Raw genomic sequence first — 18,203 nt, 5'->3', positions numbered from 1 at the left:
CTTTCCCTTTAGGCGATCATTGTACGTGTAAGTATAGCTGAATCCACAGCACGGATGTCTATAAGTTACCTGGATAGTGCGTTTGTCAGATGATACTGTGTATTCAGGATTTTATTAGAGCAAAGCTACAGTCTAAAATATGCTTTAAGTAACTTGTGGTTGACATGTAGTCTTGATGGGTGGATTTTCAGTCTTTATTTGGAATTTGACTATTGATATTCATCTATTACTTTATTGTTTTTTAGAAAGAGGATATGAAAAGGTGGAACTTTGGAGCATGTGCAGAGCACACAGGCTTGTTTGAGATTTCTGATTTGATCCCAAATCACGTTATCTGGATGTGTTAGTCCAGTTTGGAGAAGCTTCATTTTGTACGATTTCAGACCAAGATGTTTACATGCATTTTAAAAGTCTGGTTTTGGTCAAACAAACATAATCATTGTTTTATTGTGTCATGTAGACATGCTTAGTGGATGATACTCATGACTTTAGTGGATTTTCGGGGGAAAATACTTTACAGAAAACAACTGTAACTCAACAACAGAGATATTAGCATGACAGTGTAGAAATTAGCCTAATCTTCGGAGCTGGGCCGGCTGGAAAGTTTTTCCCTTAGAGGGGGACAATCTTGAACACCCATGGGTGTTACAGGTGGCGTTACAGGGTCAAGCCAGTGTTAAATGGAACACCCAGGTCTGCTGGTTATTCCCTGTAAAAAATGTACTATGCATCTGTGAAAATGCAACTTTACTTTGTTGTAAACACACTCTATTTGTCTTTTGCACTCATCTGAACTTTTTAACCCTTGCAGGGCATCAAGCTCATCTATTGCCAGTCTAGGCTAAACCATCAGACGACTGTTTACAGTAAACCAATGGGGGAGGTGCAAACTGCAAAGCTGTCTACTGCTTCAATGAAATACACCTCATTTGGGGAGGCTGATCGTCAGTTATCTGATATTAATCCTCACTGCTCAGTGTACTGGCCTTTTTTAATTCAAGGTACATGATGACAGTGCTCAGAACATATTATGAGAGGGCTAAAAAGAATATGGAGTGACTGCTATTAATCTCTGCACTCGTCCCTTCCTGTTGGCATTCAGAGATAATAGTTAATGGAAGACTATATCCACTTATTAGAAAACTTATTTAACAGATGTAATGTAAGGTAACATGCCCTCTAAATTTTCATGACATTCTGCAGTCGCTCCTCAACAGGCATATTCCATTTTCTAACAATATACACGTACCAGTGATGTCGTCAGCATGTAAACAGGACAGTTTTTGTAACATGTGAGGCAGCTCTTTTTTTAGAATCCCTGCATGATTTCTCTGTTGTACCACAGCACTCAGCACTGATTGAACACAGGAACTGAAACAGGGGATGAGATGCGTATTTCAATTATTTTCCTGGAAACAAAAGTTACCTAGAAAACAAACACAAAACATGCAGCTGAGTTGTACATTTTAGAAACATTTCCCCAAAAAGAAGCGGGATGTTTACTGGAGCTACATCACCCACAACATTCCACTCCATAAAACTGAAATCATTCTCCCAAGACATAAGCCGTTTTCATTTTTAAAGAGAGAAGCACTCTAAGGGATGAAAAACAAGCCTTCTCACTGTGGTATAAAGTTTGAAAAACGACATGACGATCCTTTAAGCAGAGGGACTAATCCTGGCAACTTGAGGCCAACACATACAGCACAACGATGCAATTAAGTCTTTCAAACTGCTGACTGCTGGCCCACACACTGTAAAACAAATCCATGGCCAGACTGGGCCAGTTTACACTGCCACAAGATGCCTGTTGTACTGTTTCTGTTTAAGAGATGTGCGTCAGTGGATCAGCCTGCTCCCCCCCAAACACACACTCTCTCTAAAACTCACATCAGAGAGACCTTTGATGAAAGCGCCTTATGTAACTAGTAATTTAATCTTACCTCCTGTGTCTTGTCTGCTTCAGTCTAAAGCCTTTGCAGGAGCAGATTATACAGGCAAGACACGCAAATCATCTGTTTCTCATAAACAGCTCCTCGCTGCACCGAACTTCATCCCTGCTGCTCTGTTGCTGTTGATCCAAGAATAAACTGCGTCACCTGCATTGAGTGGAGACCACCATCTGGGCTGAGTTCATGAGAAATTTCTTGAAAGAAAGATGTGTTTGGTCTGCAGGAAGGCAAAGTCATTATCAAGCCATGCTTACTACTAGAACTAATTAAAAATATTAATTATAATAATCATCATAAGCTAAAACATAAAATTAGGTAAAAATAAAGACCAACAAAAAAGAAAATAACCAGAATTTGATTGTAATCATCATATGATCAACATTATCAACAATAATGGAATAAGAAGGATGACATTTGCTTGTTATCATATAAGCTTGTTCTGTTATTGTGGCCTTCAGGACATGTGTGTTGCGTCAGACCCAGGTGTCTGATTTGAATTGAGTAAGTTAAGAATGTCTTCCGGAGGTTAATAAAAGCCAATGAACAGCTGATGTGGACTGAAGTTGTTTCCTCTGATGTGACATAATTCGTGAGAGGGTTGGTCCACTGAGTGGTGAGTTCTGGCTTCCAGTTTTGAAGGATTTTATTTTTTGTTAAGTCCCTTCATCCATCCATTTTCTATACAAACTTAATCCAGTTAACTATATAAATGCCAGAGGGGCTGGAACCTATACAAATTCCACACAGAGAGGCTTCAGCTGGCATTTGAACCAGGAACCCTGTTGATGTGAGGCAACAATGCTAAGCACCAAACCACTGTGCAGCCCTACATATTTATCTATTCATTTCTTTGGCGACAGAGATATCAGGACAAGGTTTGTACATTTAATTTGGAGAGTGCAAGTCCCTTTGATATCACGAAGCATGCATACATGATGGGGAAGAATGACACCTTGATCTACACCTGATTCTTATTGTTTAGCCTTTTAATTTTAGATCACCCAAAGGCCTAATATGCATGTGGTAAAATACAAAATATCCCGTAAATGTTGCTTTTTAACGGCAGTCTCCCTCAGAGCATTTGTTGCTGGTTGATGCTTTGCTGAGTCCTGTGGACACTATAACATTGTGCTGATTTTTGTCATAGTTGCATGAGTAGAAGCATTTTGTATTTGACTATAAAGATTGGCCATTTTATTGAATCAAATATTTTTCATGTGGAACACAACATGAATATTACACGGGTGAGATTTTTGAACGTTTTCTGGATGACATCTCCTCCAAACATTTTTCAGCTCAGTTTTTCAGCAGCTTAATTATCTCTGATTAACAAAAGGCCAATTGAAGCCAATAACTGAAACAAATTTCAGCCTAAGTATGTGTGTGATCAGTTTTTCCTTCAGTGAACAATGAATTCAGGTAAATGTGGAAGGATACAGGAATAATTTATACTGCATGGCTGCACTGTCGCTCATTTAAGCACAGTTAAATGACTATGAAATATGTTTCTTCTGCAATGAATAATTGATTATTAACTCTGTGGAGGTAAATCATCCAAAGCAAACAGAGGGTGGGGGGAAAAAAACAAACCAGTGTAATCATACCTGACACACTTTCATGGCCTGTGTAATCCGGAAGGAGAAAAATGTTCAAGCAAAAATTTAAAAGCACACCAGTGTTACAGTTTAACCATAAATGACTTCCTGTGTCTCATTTACACTCCAACCAGAGTCAGCCTGACCATGTGCTGCCTTGTCCGGAGGTGGATGTGGGTGGCTGCTGCTGGAAGGCAACCAACCAAACAAAAAGTGGCCATGTTCTGCACACACAAACCTACCTGTTGATGCATATCAACAACACCAGCTCACGTGTATGAAAATGTAGACTGAAGTGGGAAGCATATACCTGCAGTATGCTGTATATACAGTACACTGTATGGCTGCTAAACTCTATTCCAGAGGACACTCTTCCTGTTTAGAGTTTAACTACAAATGTGAAAGGAGCACCAACTGCTGACTCCCAGCTTTAGAGGAGCAAGGTTTAATCTGAGCAAGTATGAGACACTGATGAAAGTCACAAAACTATGAAGCTCAGTATGGAGAAAGAGTAGACTCGATTTAAGAAACAGCTTTTATATTATAAAGTATGAACAATAACATAAAATGTTGCTTTGATACCCCCAGACAGAAATGGCAATGTCTTATGATTCCAGAAAAGTCAAAGAAAATTACAAAAGGTTCTAAACTGATAAGGGTTGGTGCGATACAGAGGTATTGATGTCAATCATGACTTTGAAAGAATGAAAAATCGATATTGTGGTGATAATACGCTTATGATAGTATCATGACTTGATCTTGGCTAAAAATGTAACAATATTGATAAATCTGTGTGTCTGTGAGTGTAAATAAACCTAAAAAAGGAGACAAAAAAAACATTAAACTCAGTAAATGAGCTGAACTCCCTGAACTATGCTCACTGAACACATATCAATCATGGTAAATCTATTGAAGTAGACCGATTCAAAACTGCTTCCTCTACATATTTCACTCCATACCACAGGTGTTTTGTTCCAGTAGCCTATATCTCTCACTTCTATTGGTATTAAGGCTACTTGCGGCATGCCCTGACCGGGAATCTAACCTGATCTTCTGTACCAAGGGCAGTGATTATACCATACTTGTTACAACTATCCCAACCTGCCAGCTGGTGTACACAAATGTTGCAGTGAACCTGCTTGGCTTCAAGATAAAAGGGGGTAAGGGACCTGTGAGGTGGCCACCGCAATCTCCCAGAACAGGAACCAATGAACATAGCAGTGGTATTTGTTGACATCCAAGAAAGAGTCTCAAGTATGAAGAGCAAGACTGCATCAGGCCCTAACATGACACACAACCACTTGATAAAGAAACTATAGGGAGAGCAGGGCTTTGACACTGCTCGAACCACATGTTGTTTAGGACCAGAATGAATTCTGTCTAGACAATGACAAAGATGTAGCAGCATTCTCAGACAGAAGGTGCCGGATAGAGCTTGGGTTTGGGCCAGTCGATCATGATTGAAGGGGTGGAACTACCAGAGGGAACCATAGGAAAATGGCATGAAGAGACCACAAGGAAGTAAGCCATAACCAAGTCCCAGCCACATACCCTTCAAGTCATCAGATATCCCGCTAACCTCGCCAAAGGAGGAGATAGAAGCTACTGATATCAAGACAAGGAAGCTCCTCACAATGCACGAAGGGTTTCACCACAAGTCCAGCACCTTGGACCAGACATTGGACATTAAGTGAGCGTCAGAGTCACAATTCAGGTTGGAATAACAAATATCCAGGAATATATCTAGAAGATTGGCCACCAGTGATGAACTGGTAAGTGAATGTCTCAGGCAGCTGAAACCCAGGGGAGGAGAGGAAGCAGAGGAGGAACAATCATGGAAGGATAAGCCTCTGCACGGCATCTACAACTGACAGATTGAAAAAGTGGCTAAGATCTCAGCTGGGGAGAGCTCAGCTTTGTGGGCCCCCAACACATTTTGATCCTGCACCCAATCCCCGGTTATGTCACTTTGTAACTGAGGCATGTCTTAACAGGTGTATCGGAGCTTCTGTATCTGAAACAGCTGTGGTGCTTGTCTGAAGCATAAATACATTACAGATTAAGACAGATCTTGCCACAGGCTGGGCTACTCATCTATGTATCAGTCAATCATTTTGGGCAAGAGATTTGGTGTAACAACAACTGGTCCATTCAGTCCTGGGTGTAACAGGTCAGTCCTGTAAGACTGAAAAAGAAAACTTATTTTTTCTTTGTTTCAAATTCTGCAAATATCAACTTTGTTTAATGCAAAAGAAAAAAAGAATGAAAACATCGGTTTAGGCTGAATCTATACACTAGTACATTCAGAACTATCTGTTACATAAGATGGCTTATGTGAATGTTGTGAAGGATGTATTTAATTACAGCTTAATGATACACAAGGCTGTAAAATCAAGCAGCTATTATCATTATTCATAGAGCAGCAATCAAGTAGTAGATGCAGCACACATGCATTTTACAAGATGTGACATTCTTATTAAAGCTCTAAGGGATATTTTGTTCTCCATCCAATTATCCACTGCAGGTCTTTATCCAACACGAGCACCAGTTGCAGGATCACTTGTTAAGCCCTGCTTAGACCCTTTCAATAATCCTTTCCAATGCTGTAAAGGAGAGTGGACCAAAATTCCTCCAAAGTGAGAACAAAGTGAAAGACTGATACAACATACAGAAAATTGTTCCTTTAAGTTATTGCTGCTAAAGGTGGTTCCACCAGATGTTGAATCATGGAATCACATACTTTTTTTCCCACAGACTGCTTCTGCTTCGACTTTGTTAAATGAATAGTGACACATTGTAATGCCATGTGTTGTTGTTAATCTGAGAAATGTATTAACCTCACTTTATGACCTGGCAAGGACTATTTTTATGTTCTGATACATAAAACCATAGAGCTGAAAGTGGTCTTTTTCCTTTTCATATGCTTGTAACTGCAGACACTATCAGACTGTATGCTATAAGAATATTGTAATTAAAGGCATTATTATTTAGACTTTATTCTATGTTTGCTGTTCTTGGTTAAGGTGCAGCCTATCGTTAAATATGTCACGATCAGTGCATTTTGTGTTTTTTATGTCTGGTCTCATTTTTGCCATTTCCTCACCTTTTTCCTCACCTTTTTCCTCAGTTCCCTCCTGCCTGGTCATCAGCTCCACCGCCTTCACCTGTGTACACTTACCCTCAGCTGCACTCATTCACCAGTCACTCTCCTCTATATTTAAACATCCCCGGTTTCCTACACTCTTTATCAGATCCTTGTCCACTCATGGTTTTCCCTGTCGGTTCTTGTTCCTGCTCCTGCAAAGTGTTACTGTCAGGATTTGTTTTTTCTTAGGTTTCTTTGTTTTCACAAGTCTAGTTTTATGGTGTTCCAGCTTGGCTGCGATTTTTGTTACATCTTCCAAAAAACCTAGTTTAACTCCTGCCTATTTATACTCCTGCACTTGGGTCCTACTTTCTCGTCTCCACCAGCGACGCATGACAAAATAATGGCAACAACTAATGATGGTTCATGGTTCAAACCTTGAATCATGAATTTTATTGTGGCTAAAGATAAGAAAAATCTTTCAAATCCTCACACGTGAGAAATTTAAACTGTAAAACATTAATTTTGGCTTGATAAATTAGTTTGACTGTCAATTTCTTATTGAACTGGTATAGCTTGACTCTAATATTAAGTCAGCTTAATCACATCTTAAAGGTTCCCTTTTTTCTTATGTTAAACGTTCATATGTAGAATGATATTATCAGATAAATGTATTGGGCTAAATTGTGAAATATCTCCCTCTACAGTGTCATGAAGCAGAGATTCTTATGTGCACATGCCTCAAACTTGCATCTCAGTGAAATTCTTTAGTTTTATAAGCTTGCCTACATTTGACCACTGCTCTGACTAAATCTCTTCTGCAGCAGCTGTGAAAACATCCCTGTGCGTCAAAGTCCTTCAACTTCCTCATGTTTCCAAACATTCTGTAACACAGTTAAGGTCAGATATAAAATTGCGTTGCATAACCAGAATCTCAAAGACATTCACTGTATCATTAATCACCAATAAAGCAATTACGTATCCATCTCCATCTTCCTGTGCGTCTGTGGTGACGTATGTCAGGCTGATCGTGTTCACGTCGTCTGATTGCGCTACAAATAGATTTCATGATAGCTCCTGCTTTTAAAGTGAGGTGCAGCTTCTGAGAAGCAGAGCCCGCTTAAGTGCAATCAAAGAGTTTTCCTCCCTGTTTTCGTTGCACACAGACACAACGACACAAACCCTTCGTGCTGGCCTCATATTTGTTGAGCGCTGACAATGACAGGAAGGAAACTATGCACACTCACAACCAATTAAAAAGCACAAATCAACCCGACGTGTATGTGATGGGAGGGACCCAGAGCATCCAGAGGTAATGTAGGTAAAGGGACAACAAGTAAATCCCACACAGGAAGGCCACAGCTGACCACAAGGTTGGAACCAACTAACTATCACACTGAATTACACTGCCTGTGTGGTGACTCCAAGATGCCTCTGGACTCTGTAAAGGGGGCGGTTAAATACAAAAATGTTTGGAAATTGTAATCATTTGGCAGGATTTAGGAGTTAAAATTTCATCTTTTCAACAGATGAAATTGATGAGAGAGTTTGCATTATCATCATTTGCACAATGGATTTTTCGACTGAAATTCTTTGAGAAAACGGTGTTGGTGGAGACATTCCAGAGACAAATTCCTTCCCTGTAATCTGCACTCTTCATTGTTCTGCTGCCATATCGGTACATTCTGTACTTATTTACAATGCGACACTGTCCTGTCTCTCCCTCTCTGACGTTGGCACACTTGTTGACGCTTTTGCCATATGCAAGATGATGATGAGAATTAAAAACTTGTGTTCGCGCTGCTTCACAATGATTCACTGTGTGTAAGTGCACTCTGTGATGTTGTCACAATATTTGAGGTTCCTCTGTTGAGGGACAGTGTCAAGGCCAAGTGTGCTGTTGTCGTCTGTCAGATTCGAGATCAGTGAGCCACCCTCAATATGAGAAAAAAACAAACAAATGTTCATATATTCACTGTGATTGTGAGTTTTCATAGCATTGGAGCACATGGTGTTACTGTGCTGCCAGACGGCAGTGTTATAGTACTCCTCTGTGACTTTTTCACACACTTTCTCATAGACACACACTCATGTAATGCAGGATGTTCTCTATTTTCCTCCCTGTGATTTTCACAGGATACAATAAAGAGGATTGCCGCTGATAGCGAGGAGAAAGCACGTCATATAGAGAGAAAAGACTGAACGTCGTGTCTCTGCCTCCTCAAACGCAACTTCTGCAGCAGGTGCAAATGATGCATGATTAAAAGCAAGAGCTGCAGTGAGGAATACATTTTCCATAAGATTGGAAAATGTTCTCAAATTCGCAACAAGAACTTGGTTCAGACTTATTTAAAATTCCTGAGGAAAAGATTTTCAGTGTCTTCACTCACCAACTTCACTGTATTTAGAAAAATAAAAACAGTTTGGGAATTTGATGCAACACATTCAAAAAAGCGGGGATAGAGGTTTGTTTACCACTGTGTTACATCAGCCTTTTAAAGACACTTTTCTATGGTTTTGGGATGGTTTCACAGTAGAATCTGTGTCCATTATTCCAAAATATAAAATCTCAGCTGCTCAACAGTCTGTGGTTGTTGTTGTCTAATTCTCCCTTTCATAACATGGCATACTTATTTATTAGGAGACAGATCTGGCCCACAGGCTGGCCAGTCAAACACACACACACACACACACTACACACACTGTGTTTATGTTGCCATGCTGCTGAGGGAGTGCAGAATGATGTCTGACATTGTCCTTAAGAAATAACCACTTACCTTCTTAGAAAAGACAAATATCCAAAATGTTCTTCTATTATGTACGGCGGATATTGAAAGACTTTTTGAATATTTATTTGCAAATTTGCACTGACAAATATTTCTTAGGAACCTATTTGATGACCCTTTTGCTGAGTTTGGCACAGAGTTGTGAATCACGATCCATACTGGCTTGGAAAGACTAAAGGGCTTAGTTTTCTGTGGGCTCTCCATTAGTGCCACGCAAACAAATGTCTTCGTGTTACAGCATTTTACTGCCATTTGGAGGCAGTCTCAGAAATATGTGGTACAATCTTAGCTGCTGGCTGCTCTTAGCTCTTAGCTGCTCTTCCTTTAGCTTTGCTGTGGAGAAGACAGAAGTCAAAGTGGACATCTATCTACTTTGTGAATCAGTAAAACTGAGTGTTGAGATAATGACAATTGTCCAGTAATGCTGTCGTCTTTTTTCACCTGTGCTATCTGCTATTTACAGTTTTCGGTGCGTCGTCTTCTTTGTTGTGGAACTAGTTTTTGTTAGCCAATGGCATAGCATATGAATAGTATGTCGCTTTCTGCACTTTTCATGTGTCATTTATATACATTTTAACCCTATGGCGTGTCATTTCATGGCGTTCAACTAATATGTCAAATGGTTAGGGTACACTATGGAGGAGGGTCTCCTCCAGTCACACTACATAATATCAAAATGACTGTACATACTGCGAAATGATTAGGCTTAGGGCAAAAGTACAGGGCAGGATGTCATTTCCTCAAAACCTATAGCATAAAATTACATGCAAAAGTTAAAAAAAAGGTTGTAATAACACACCAAATGACTTGGTGCAACAACTATGCAGTCATCATGAAACCAGGCTGTTGTTGGACCCTGCTGGTTAGAGCTAACTTTCAACCAGTCAGCATTTAACAACACTTATCTCTGGAGCCTTTGCATTGTTCGCTTTGCAGAGGACAACACATCCTTCTGCAGAGGCGAGGCTGTGTGGATATAAGATTTAATAAAGATGGTTCTAAGCTTTTGGTGGATACACCTTTCATACCCAATCCTGACACCCTCACATGTCACCAATGAATCTGCTGCTTGCAGAATCCTCAACATAGCTGGTATTGGTATGCATGTTGCTGGCATCAAATTTTTTTAATTTGTTCATTTCTTCTAAAAACAATGACGGATAGTCTGTGAAGACAATGAAAATCATTTTCTTTGTACATCTGTCTGTTAAATAAACAAATGAACAGATCACAGACTCAGTTCTTTTATTGCATTTTAGAAAAATTTCCCAGCTTCCACGTAGACCTGTTGCTGCACATAGCCTGTAATTAAAAGTAAGAATGGCCCCGAAAAAAGAATGATCTATCGTATCTGATGTACAGCTTATGGATATAATTTCTTGTAGCTATAAAATTAGTGAATGTGTTCTCAGCTTGAAGGATTTTTAAGGTTTTTTTTTCACTTTCCTTCATCAAAGCTCTGATTTAGGGCTGCTTCTGGAGCCACTGTGGTGCAGATGGATCTGACTTTTATTCTAAGTTATATCCATTTTTATCTCTTTAAACATTAGATTGATACCATTTCCTGTTTAAATAGCCCAGAAAGCATTGCCCTTTTGGGATAATGAAGCCCATTTGTCAGGGTTATATTCTCTTGATTTTATGAGCATTATTTCTGTTTGGTTGAAGGTGTGACAGACAGATCTAAACTTAAAGAGTGCCTAATTTTGCTGGCTTTGAAAGCTTTTTGGACCATGTTCTTGTCTTCTGGACCAGTGCACTAATATATCTGATATCAGAACAAAATAATCCTGTGAAATGGATCCTATTTAGCCCACAGAAGCCTTTTGCGTTTTCTGCATGAGTGCAGCCTTGCTCACAGGTCAAACCTGGGGAACAATATCTGCAGGTGTTTGCTGCTTGGGGCTTTTGGATGATGGTAAAACCTTGAACTTGAAGAATGAACACATGACAGAAGAAAATAGAGATAGATTTGATGTTTTATTACATTTTAAGATTTTCTTTGACTTCATTTAAAAAACAAAAAAAATGACACTGACAATAAATAATAAGTTCACAATAAAAATAATCCAAATTACAACAAGACATTCAAGTGTACTTAGCAGTTATAAAATCAACGGCTAAAATGTAAACATCTTTCACCTAACATTGCACCTCCTGAGCCAAGTCTTTTGTAAAAGGCATAGCGTCAACAAAACATATTTTACGCATCGATGCGCGGGTCTCACAAGGAATGAAGCCACGTCACACATTGGGCTCTGACTGACAGAACAAGCTAACATTCTCAAATGTCTCGTGGGCAGTGGAATTTGCGTGGACTCGGGTGTCCAGTCAGTGTCCTTGGAAACGATGCTGCGCAAGAGCGCGCGGCGGCGTCGGTCCCGGCGTCTCCAAACATCCGCCGTGAGTCTGAGCGCTGCCGGCCGCACTGGTCCCATCTCAAGCTGTGGCGCTAGGATCCTTCTCGTTTCAAAGATTCTTGTCGAGTCTGCTCCTCGCAGTCCGCTTAGCTGATTACACATCTCTCTTTGTCTTTACCCTGCCCGCCTCCTATGGTCTTCTCTTTAATGTACATGAGGTCGCTGTGCACGCTGGGTCTCCGGGCGCACGGCGTCACCACACCGTACGCCTCCCCAATGTCCTTCATCTTCTTGTTTTTCAGCGACTTTCTGTGCAGCATGTCGCAGTACTGCACGGACACTTTCCTGTGGAGGTCGGGGCTCATTTCGTGAGGTAGTTTGGCTAAGGCGAACAGAGTCTGAAACATCTTATCCACGTTCTCGTTGCGTTTGGCGGAGATCTCGAAGTACGCGCACTTCTCGTCTCCGGCAACCAGCTGCTCGATCTCCTCCTGCTGCACCTGCCGGTGGAACTCTCTGTCGCCCTTGTTGCCGCAGATGACCAGAGGCACGTCGATGTTCTCTTTGATTTTGTTTTTCAGGCACGACTTGGTCTCATAGATTTGTCGCTTCAGCCGCTGAACCTCCTGGAAGGAGTCGCGGTTGTCCAAACTGAAGACGAGGATGAAAACGTCGCCTGGAAAAAGAGAGGAATAATTTGGTTAAGTCTCTCAGCCTTGAATGCTTTAAACGTGAACTTTCTATGTGCATTAAAACAACACAGCATGGCAAGCATCGGTGCGCACTGCAGCCGTGCGCTTAAGGCGCACAGGAACCAAACAGTGACTCCTTTTTTGCAGTATTTTAAATGAATTTTGCAGGATAAATACCTGTCAGTATGGAAAGTCTCCTCATGGCAGGGAATGGATGGTTCCCTGATGTATCCAGTATGTCCAGCTGGTAAACGTCTCCCTTGATGCTGTACAGTTTCCTGTGAAAGTCCTCAATGGTCGGCGTGTACTGCTCTTCGAACCTCCCGTTCAGGAACCGGGACACGATGGCCGTCTTTCCAACTTTAGTGGAGCCCAAAATCACCATCCTGTAGCAGTTCTTTGCCGGGATGTCAAAATCGCTCTCGGACGGCGACATTTTCTTAATCATGCTTATTCCTGCGTAAGTTAAGGCGTGTGAGCGGACTGGTACTCAGTGGGGGTTCTCTTGGGAGCTCTGCAGTGAGTTTCTGTGTGAACGACTTGCTGGAGCGCGTGTATTTAAGCGCGCGGCGGACCCCTCCTCCTGTCCGCGTCACGGCTCTGTGAGTAGTTACACGCTGCGCTATGAAAAGCAGGGAAAAGCGGACCAAACTCCCACTGGTGCGTCAGTGTGTTATTTCCAATTAGGATGAGACGAGAGCGTTGGGAAACGAGCAGAGCTTTCAAAAAGCAGAACACAATAACATCTTGATGATGGATAACTGGTTCAATACGTAACAGCAAAATCACAACTTCCATGGAATCTTACCAAGTTAATTATTGACGCTTTTCCCGGTGTTTGACCCGCTCTGTGTTGAAAATAAGAGACAACCTTAGACACTTTCTCGTATTATCAAAACAGACAGCGGATATGAGCTCCACCGAACTGGAGAAAGTCGGTTTTGTAAGATCATTCATGGTTTAAGACTTAGAGAAAAGCAATGTTTATGTTTTCTATATATGTAAAAACACGTGCAGACTGTTCTTAGGCTTGCATAAATAAAAAATGCAACGCTGTCCTGCAAAATAAGAAGTTGTTTATCCACCACTGTCTTATCCAAAGTAACAGTTATTGATTTATTTATTCCCAGTAACTTCAAAAGCCGTTTGCTGTGACTCGGCAGAAAATCCAGGCTGAGGGCTGAAAAGCGGCAGTTGCTCAAAAGACCAAAAGAGGGCGCTCAAGTACGAGTTTATTAACGGGAGGCCAGACTAACCCCCTTTGGTGGTTTGCATATGTGAATGTGTGTGTGCGTGGGTGCGTGCGTGCGTGTGTGAGAGAGAGAGCATAAAACAAATCTAAATATGTTTTTTTATTATTAACTGTTTTAAAGGGGAGTTTAGTTGATCATATCTAGCAAATGCAAATGAAAAAGCATAAAATGGTCAGTTTTCACAGTCTGGCAGGTTCCATTTATGTCAGGGTGGAAACCGGTCAGTGTGGAGGAGCAGGAGCAAGGCAGATCTTACAGAAAATGTGTGAAGAACAGGGAGTTGGTGGGTTAAACTCCACACACGAGAGTCAGTCAGGTATGAAGAATGACACAATGCTTGCAGGCAGCTTAATTAAATGCGGCAGAAAGTGAGTGCATATCGTCTTTCATACATTATAGAACTGCGAAGAAGTCTTAAGCCACTCAGCATTTCTTTATATGAGGAATTTAAATGAAGAATTTTAGAATGAACATTTTAATTCTTCTTCTGGGGAGGATTCATTCCTCCATAAGACCTGTTGCAACTGATTTTCAGCCCATTTCTTGTGAAAACTGCCTGAGGAAGAAGTACAGCCACCTGGAGCTGCAGTTGTGCAGGTAGACTCTACCCAAGCTGTGCTGATCTTTGCCTTAACCGCCCAGTCTCACCAGAAAACGGGAACTATAGACATCTGACACGCTCAGAACGTAGCAGTGTCTCAACTCAATGGTCGGATTTCATTCATCAAAAAATAGTTTTGAATGATATTTTTACTTGAAATACACATCTCTAATTGAAACCTAACCATGCACATCGATACTAATCCAAAACAATTGAACACATTTCCATCACTGCTTTTGTCCTCGCTCTCAATCCGGACAACTCCTCATATTCAGCAGTGGATGGTGAACACACAGTCATTTGCATTCTCTTTTGCCACTGATCTGGGAATTTGGATGGAAACCTGGGAGCTGACATCTGACAGCCCTCGGTTTGTAAATGTATGCATGAAGGCCGAACAGTGAGTCACCGTGCGGTCTGGAGGAGGGTGATGGACACTTCCAATACTCAGAATCTGTATCGGCACAGATAAGCAGCGCATACACAATGCACAGTAAACACTTGGATAAAAATTCAGATGTTATTTGGGCTTATCTGGTCTTCCGGAGTGGATTTGAGTTGTTTTGACTGTCTGACACTCTGTCAGAAATCACTAACCGGCAGTTTGACACGGAGGGAGACAACAGTGAGAGACAAAGGTCACAACGACGACAGATGACTTGCTGTTTTTGAAACAAAGAAGATGTTTGTCTAAGATTAAACCTTACATGAACCTCAGCAGTAAAGCTGACTGGGATCACAGCATTTGTAGTGACCTAAAAACAAATATATCAATTTGTAAATAGCATGGGTGTGCCTGAGCCCTTAAACTATTGAATAATGAGTATAATTTGTCTGTGTTGGATTGGGTAAGCAAAATGGAAACTGCACCAGTCAGTGGACAATCCTGAGCCACCCTCTTTAAGCCTAAGATAAGTTTAACATATTGTTTTTCCTTCCTGCTCAGATCATCAAGAGCTGGGCTGGCTGATGGAGAAACAGCCACACTAACCCTCTGGGTCTCATGACGCAGCTACCTGTGCGAGTATACTGATCACTGAGTTATGACCCAGTTTCTTCAAAGCATGTGTGTGTGTTGAGATGACTGCAAAAGAGTCAAAGAAAAGATCTCTATATCCGTTATTGTGTGTTGTCCACTGTATTCACCAGGGGGAGACTTAAAAGAATTAAACGCTCATCAGAGATGTGAGAATGGTAAGAGCAATGAAGAGGAGTCAGTTGGTGGAAGAAAAGACAAAACCAAGTGGAACCATTTCACTTTCACCGTCACGCAGCCCTTCATTTCATCCCTGAGACATCAAGCAGAAAGAAAATTAAAAAAACATTTTCCCCTTGTGCGAGTCCGAGTAATAATGAGAAGGAGGAATATAAGAATAGTGGGCAACAGCAAAGTAATGATGCCACGAGGAAGTGCTGCAGCCTTCAAGCAGAGACCGCAGTGAAGTGTGGAAATACAAATTAAGCAGAGGGAGGGGAAATATGACTTCTGACTGGCAGCTCATAAAAGGCAGACGCACGCTAGGCATTGAAATGGGGTTTAAAGAGTCAGCACATAAATGCAGACTCCATTTACATCTGCGTTTAGCCTGAATGAATCATCCATGAGAACACGCTCCATCTCCACAAGAATGACCAAATTTTGCATCTAATTTTCTTCAGTTCCAAACACAAATGGGTTAGGGTTCCCTGTTGCACAGCCTCAGTTTCAAAACAACAGAATGCAATGATTTGCAAATCTGAGAATCCAATATTTTGTTCACATAAAAACGCATGAAATGGTGAAAGTGAGACATTTTACTTTTTCATTGCAAATGCAGACAGCAGTCAGGAGCAAGGCGGATGTAATACTAAGAGTATTTGAATTGATATAAACAAAGCCACTGCCAAGGCAGGATAAGAGTATGACTAGAAATGGAATTGCAGGAATGAATTTAAAGAGAAAATCAACTGAAGAACTGACTAACTTACAGACTGACAGAAACCAAGATTGAAGGTGGAAAAAGACATCACCAACAAATAGGACCAGAGGATTGACGAATAAATAAAAGGAGCTAACTTACTGACGAATACTAACAAAGACAATCAATGAACCGGTGAGGAGAAAAGTGAAATAAGGAGGATATATCACTAAATGAATGGCAAGTGAGGCAATCAGCAAAGGCAACCTGTTGCGACAGGGAAGTTATAAACTAAAAGAAATGAGGATCAGGAATTACCCACAAAAAAACAGGAAATAACTAGAACATAAGAAAAAAAAGGACACCTTTCAGCACCTATCAGGACACCTTTCAGCACTGATGGTGCCTTTCCAGATGTACAAATTGCCAAATGGACCCCCATACCATCAGGGATGCAGGCTTTTAAACTAATAGGCCGGAAAATTTTTTTGTTACATCCGATCACAAAACAGTTTTCCACTTTGCCTCAGTCCACTTTAACGCTTTGGACCAGGGAATATGGTGGCGTTTCAGAGTGCTGAACTTCTGCCCAGCTTTACTTTGAAGAGACTCTGCCTCTCTAAGGTGCTCTTTTATACCCAATAATTCACTGACCTGTTGCCAATGAACTTAATTAGTTGCAACATGTTCCCAGTTGATCAAGGGAGGCAAAACTGTTTGTATTTGTTCAGGTTTCATGAAAGAAAACTCTCCATCATAACATATCTATCAGTGGTAAAAGAATGTGAGCCTTTGCAGTCAGTGTCTGAGGCGACATCATGTAAATATATAACCCATTAGATGAGTTTTTCAAATGAGTTCCTCACACAACTCCTCTATGTTTGATTTTCAGTGCACATATAAGTGGAATAAAATGATGGCTATTGGTGCATAAAAAGGGGCTCATTGTTTCCAGTTTCTTTGTCACATCGGTCACGCGGCCACTTTGCTTGAAATCATTTGTCATGATATAAAAAAAGATATCAATAACCGTCTCCAGGGTATATTTAGTCTTTCTTTTATAGTTTGTTTTCCACTTGTCGAGGTAACCTTGTCCATTTTACCGAACATATTCAAACATATTGGATCATTTCTTTGTAAAAATACTTTGAATTTTAAACCTGTCTTAGTCACTGTGAATGATAGGATGCTGCAACAATGGGCTAAATTGTTCTGTTTAAAATGAGTGAAGGATTAAGAACACGTCCACCATGTGACTTGGTTCGCCCAGCAGGAAATCCTACATTTCAAAAAGTAACACACTGTATTTGACAGTGTCTCCATGCGAGCGTGTGGGTGTTCTTTAAGTCCATGTGAACAGACGCCACGTTATGTTACTGCACGTATTGTCAAATTATCTAAAAAAAAAAGAGATTTTGAGACATCTCTGTGTGGAAGGACACCACTGAAAGTCAATATGGAATGCCAGCGATCTTCAGGCCCTCAGGCATGATTCTGTCATGGATATCACTGCATGGGCTCAGAAACAACTTCCAGAGATCATCGTCTGTGAACACAGGTCACCATCCCATCCACAGATGAGAAGCCGTACGTGAACATTATCTAGAAACACCGCCATCTTCTTTGGGCCAAAGCCCATTCAAAATGGACTGAGACAAAGTGGGAGAACTGTTCTGTGATCAGATGAACTGAAACTGAAATTAATTTAGAAATCAAGGATGCAGTTTTCCTCTGGACAAAATAGGAGAGGGATCATCCGGCCTGTTGTCAGTTCTTAAATATGCATCTCTGATGGTATGGGGAGGTGCATTAATGCCAAAGAAACTGGCAGACTGCACATCTGGAAAGGCTCCATCAATTATAAAAGGTATACACCGGCTTTAGAGAAACATGTGCTCCCATGTGCTTTGTAGAGAAGGTTCTGTTTTTTCTATTGTGTTCAAATCATATTCCATCTTAAACGCACAACTTCCAGAATACA

At 40.9% G+C, this 18,203-nt stretch overlaps 1 protein-coding gene across 1 annotated transcript; it reads right to left on the bottom strand.

Moving 5' to 3' along the window:
* Window positions 1-11,418: 11,418 nt before the first annotated feature.
* LOC140278181 (dexamethasone-induced Ras-related protein 1-like) lies at window positions 11,419-12,990 on the bottom strand. Its single transcript, XM_072373120.1, has 2 exons — window positions 12,648-12,990; window positions 11,419-12,454 (listed from the first exon to the last, which is right to left on the bottom strand). The coding sequence occupies exons 1-2, from the start codon at window positions 12,916-12,918 to the stop codon at window positions 11,925-11,927; spliced, it is 801 nt and encodes a 266-aa protein (XP_072229221.1). The 5' UTR covers window positions 12,919-12,990; the 3' UTR covers window positions 11,419-11,924.
* Window positions 12,991-18,203: the final 5,213 nt, after the last annotated feature.

Source organism: Leuresthes tenuis, unplaced genomic scaffold (assembly GCF_036924035.1).
Source record: "Leuresthes tenuis unplaced genomic scaffold, fLeuTen1.0.hap1 SCAF_20, whole genome shotgun sequence".
Classification (NCBI taxonomy): Eukaryota; Metazoa; Chordata; class Actinopteri; order Atheriniformes; family Atherinopsidae; genus Leuresthes; species Leuresthes tenuis.
The sequence above is the reverse complement of the archived record's forward strand: the minus strand, read 5'-3'. Positions and strand labels throughout refer to the sequence as shown.

What these genes read in the sequence shown, in the direction of transcription:
- LOC140278181 (XM_072373120.1), bottom strand. Translation starts at nt 12,918, where the DNA reads ATGATTAAGAAAATGTCGCCGTCCGAGAGCGATTTTGACATCCCGGCA. An exon ending in GAGACTTTCCATACTGACAG is followed by an intron (nt 12,455 to 12,647) that starts GTATTTATCCTG and finishes CTCTTTTTCCAG; the next exon opens with GCGACGTTTTCATCCTCGTC.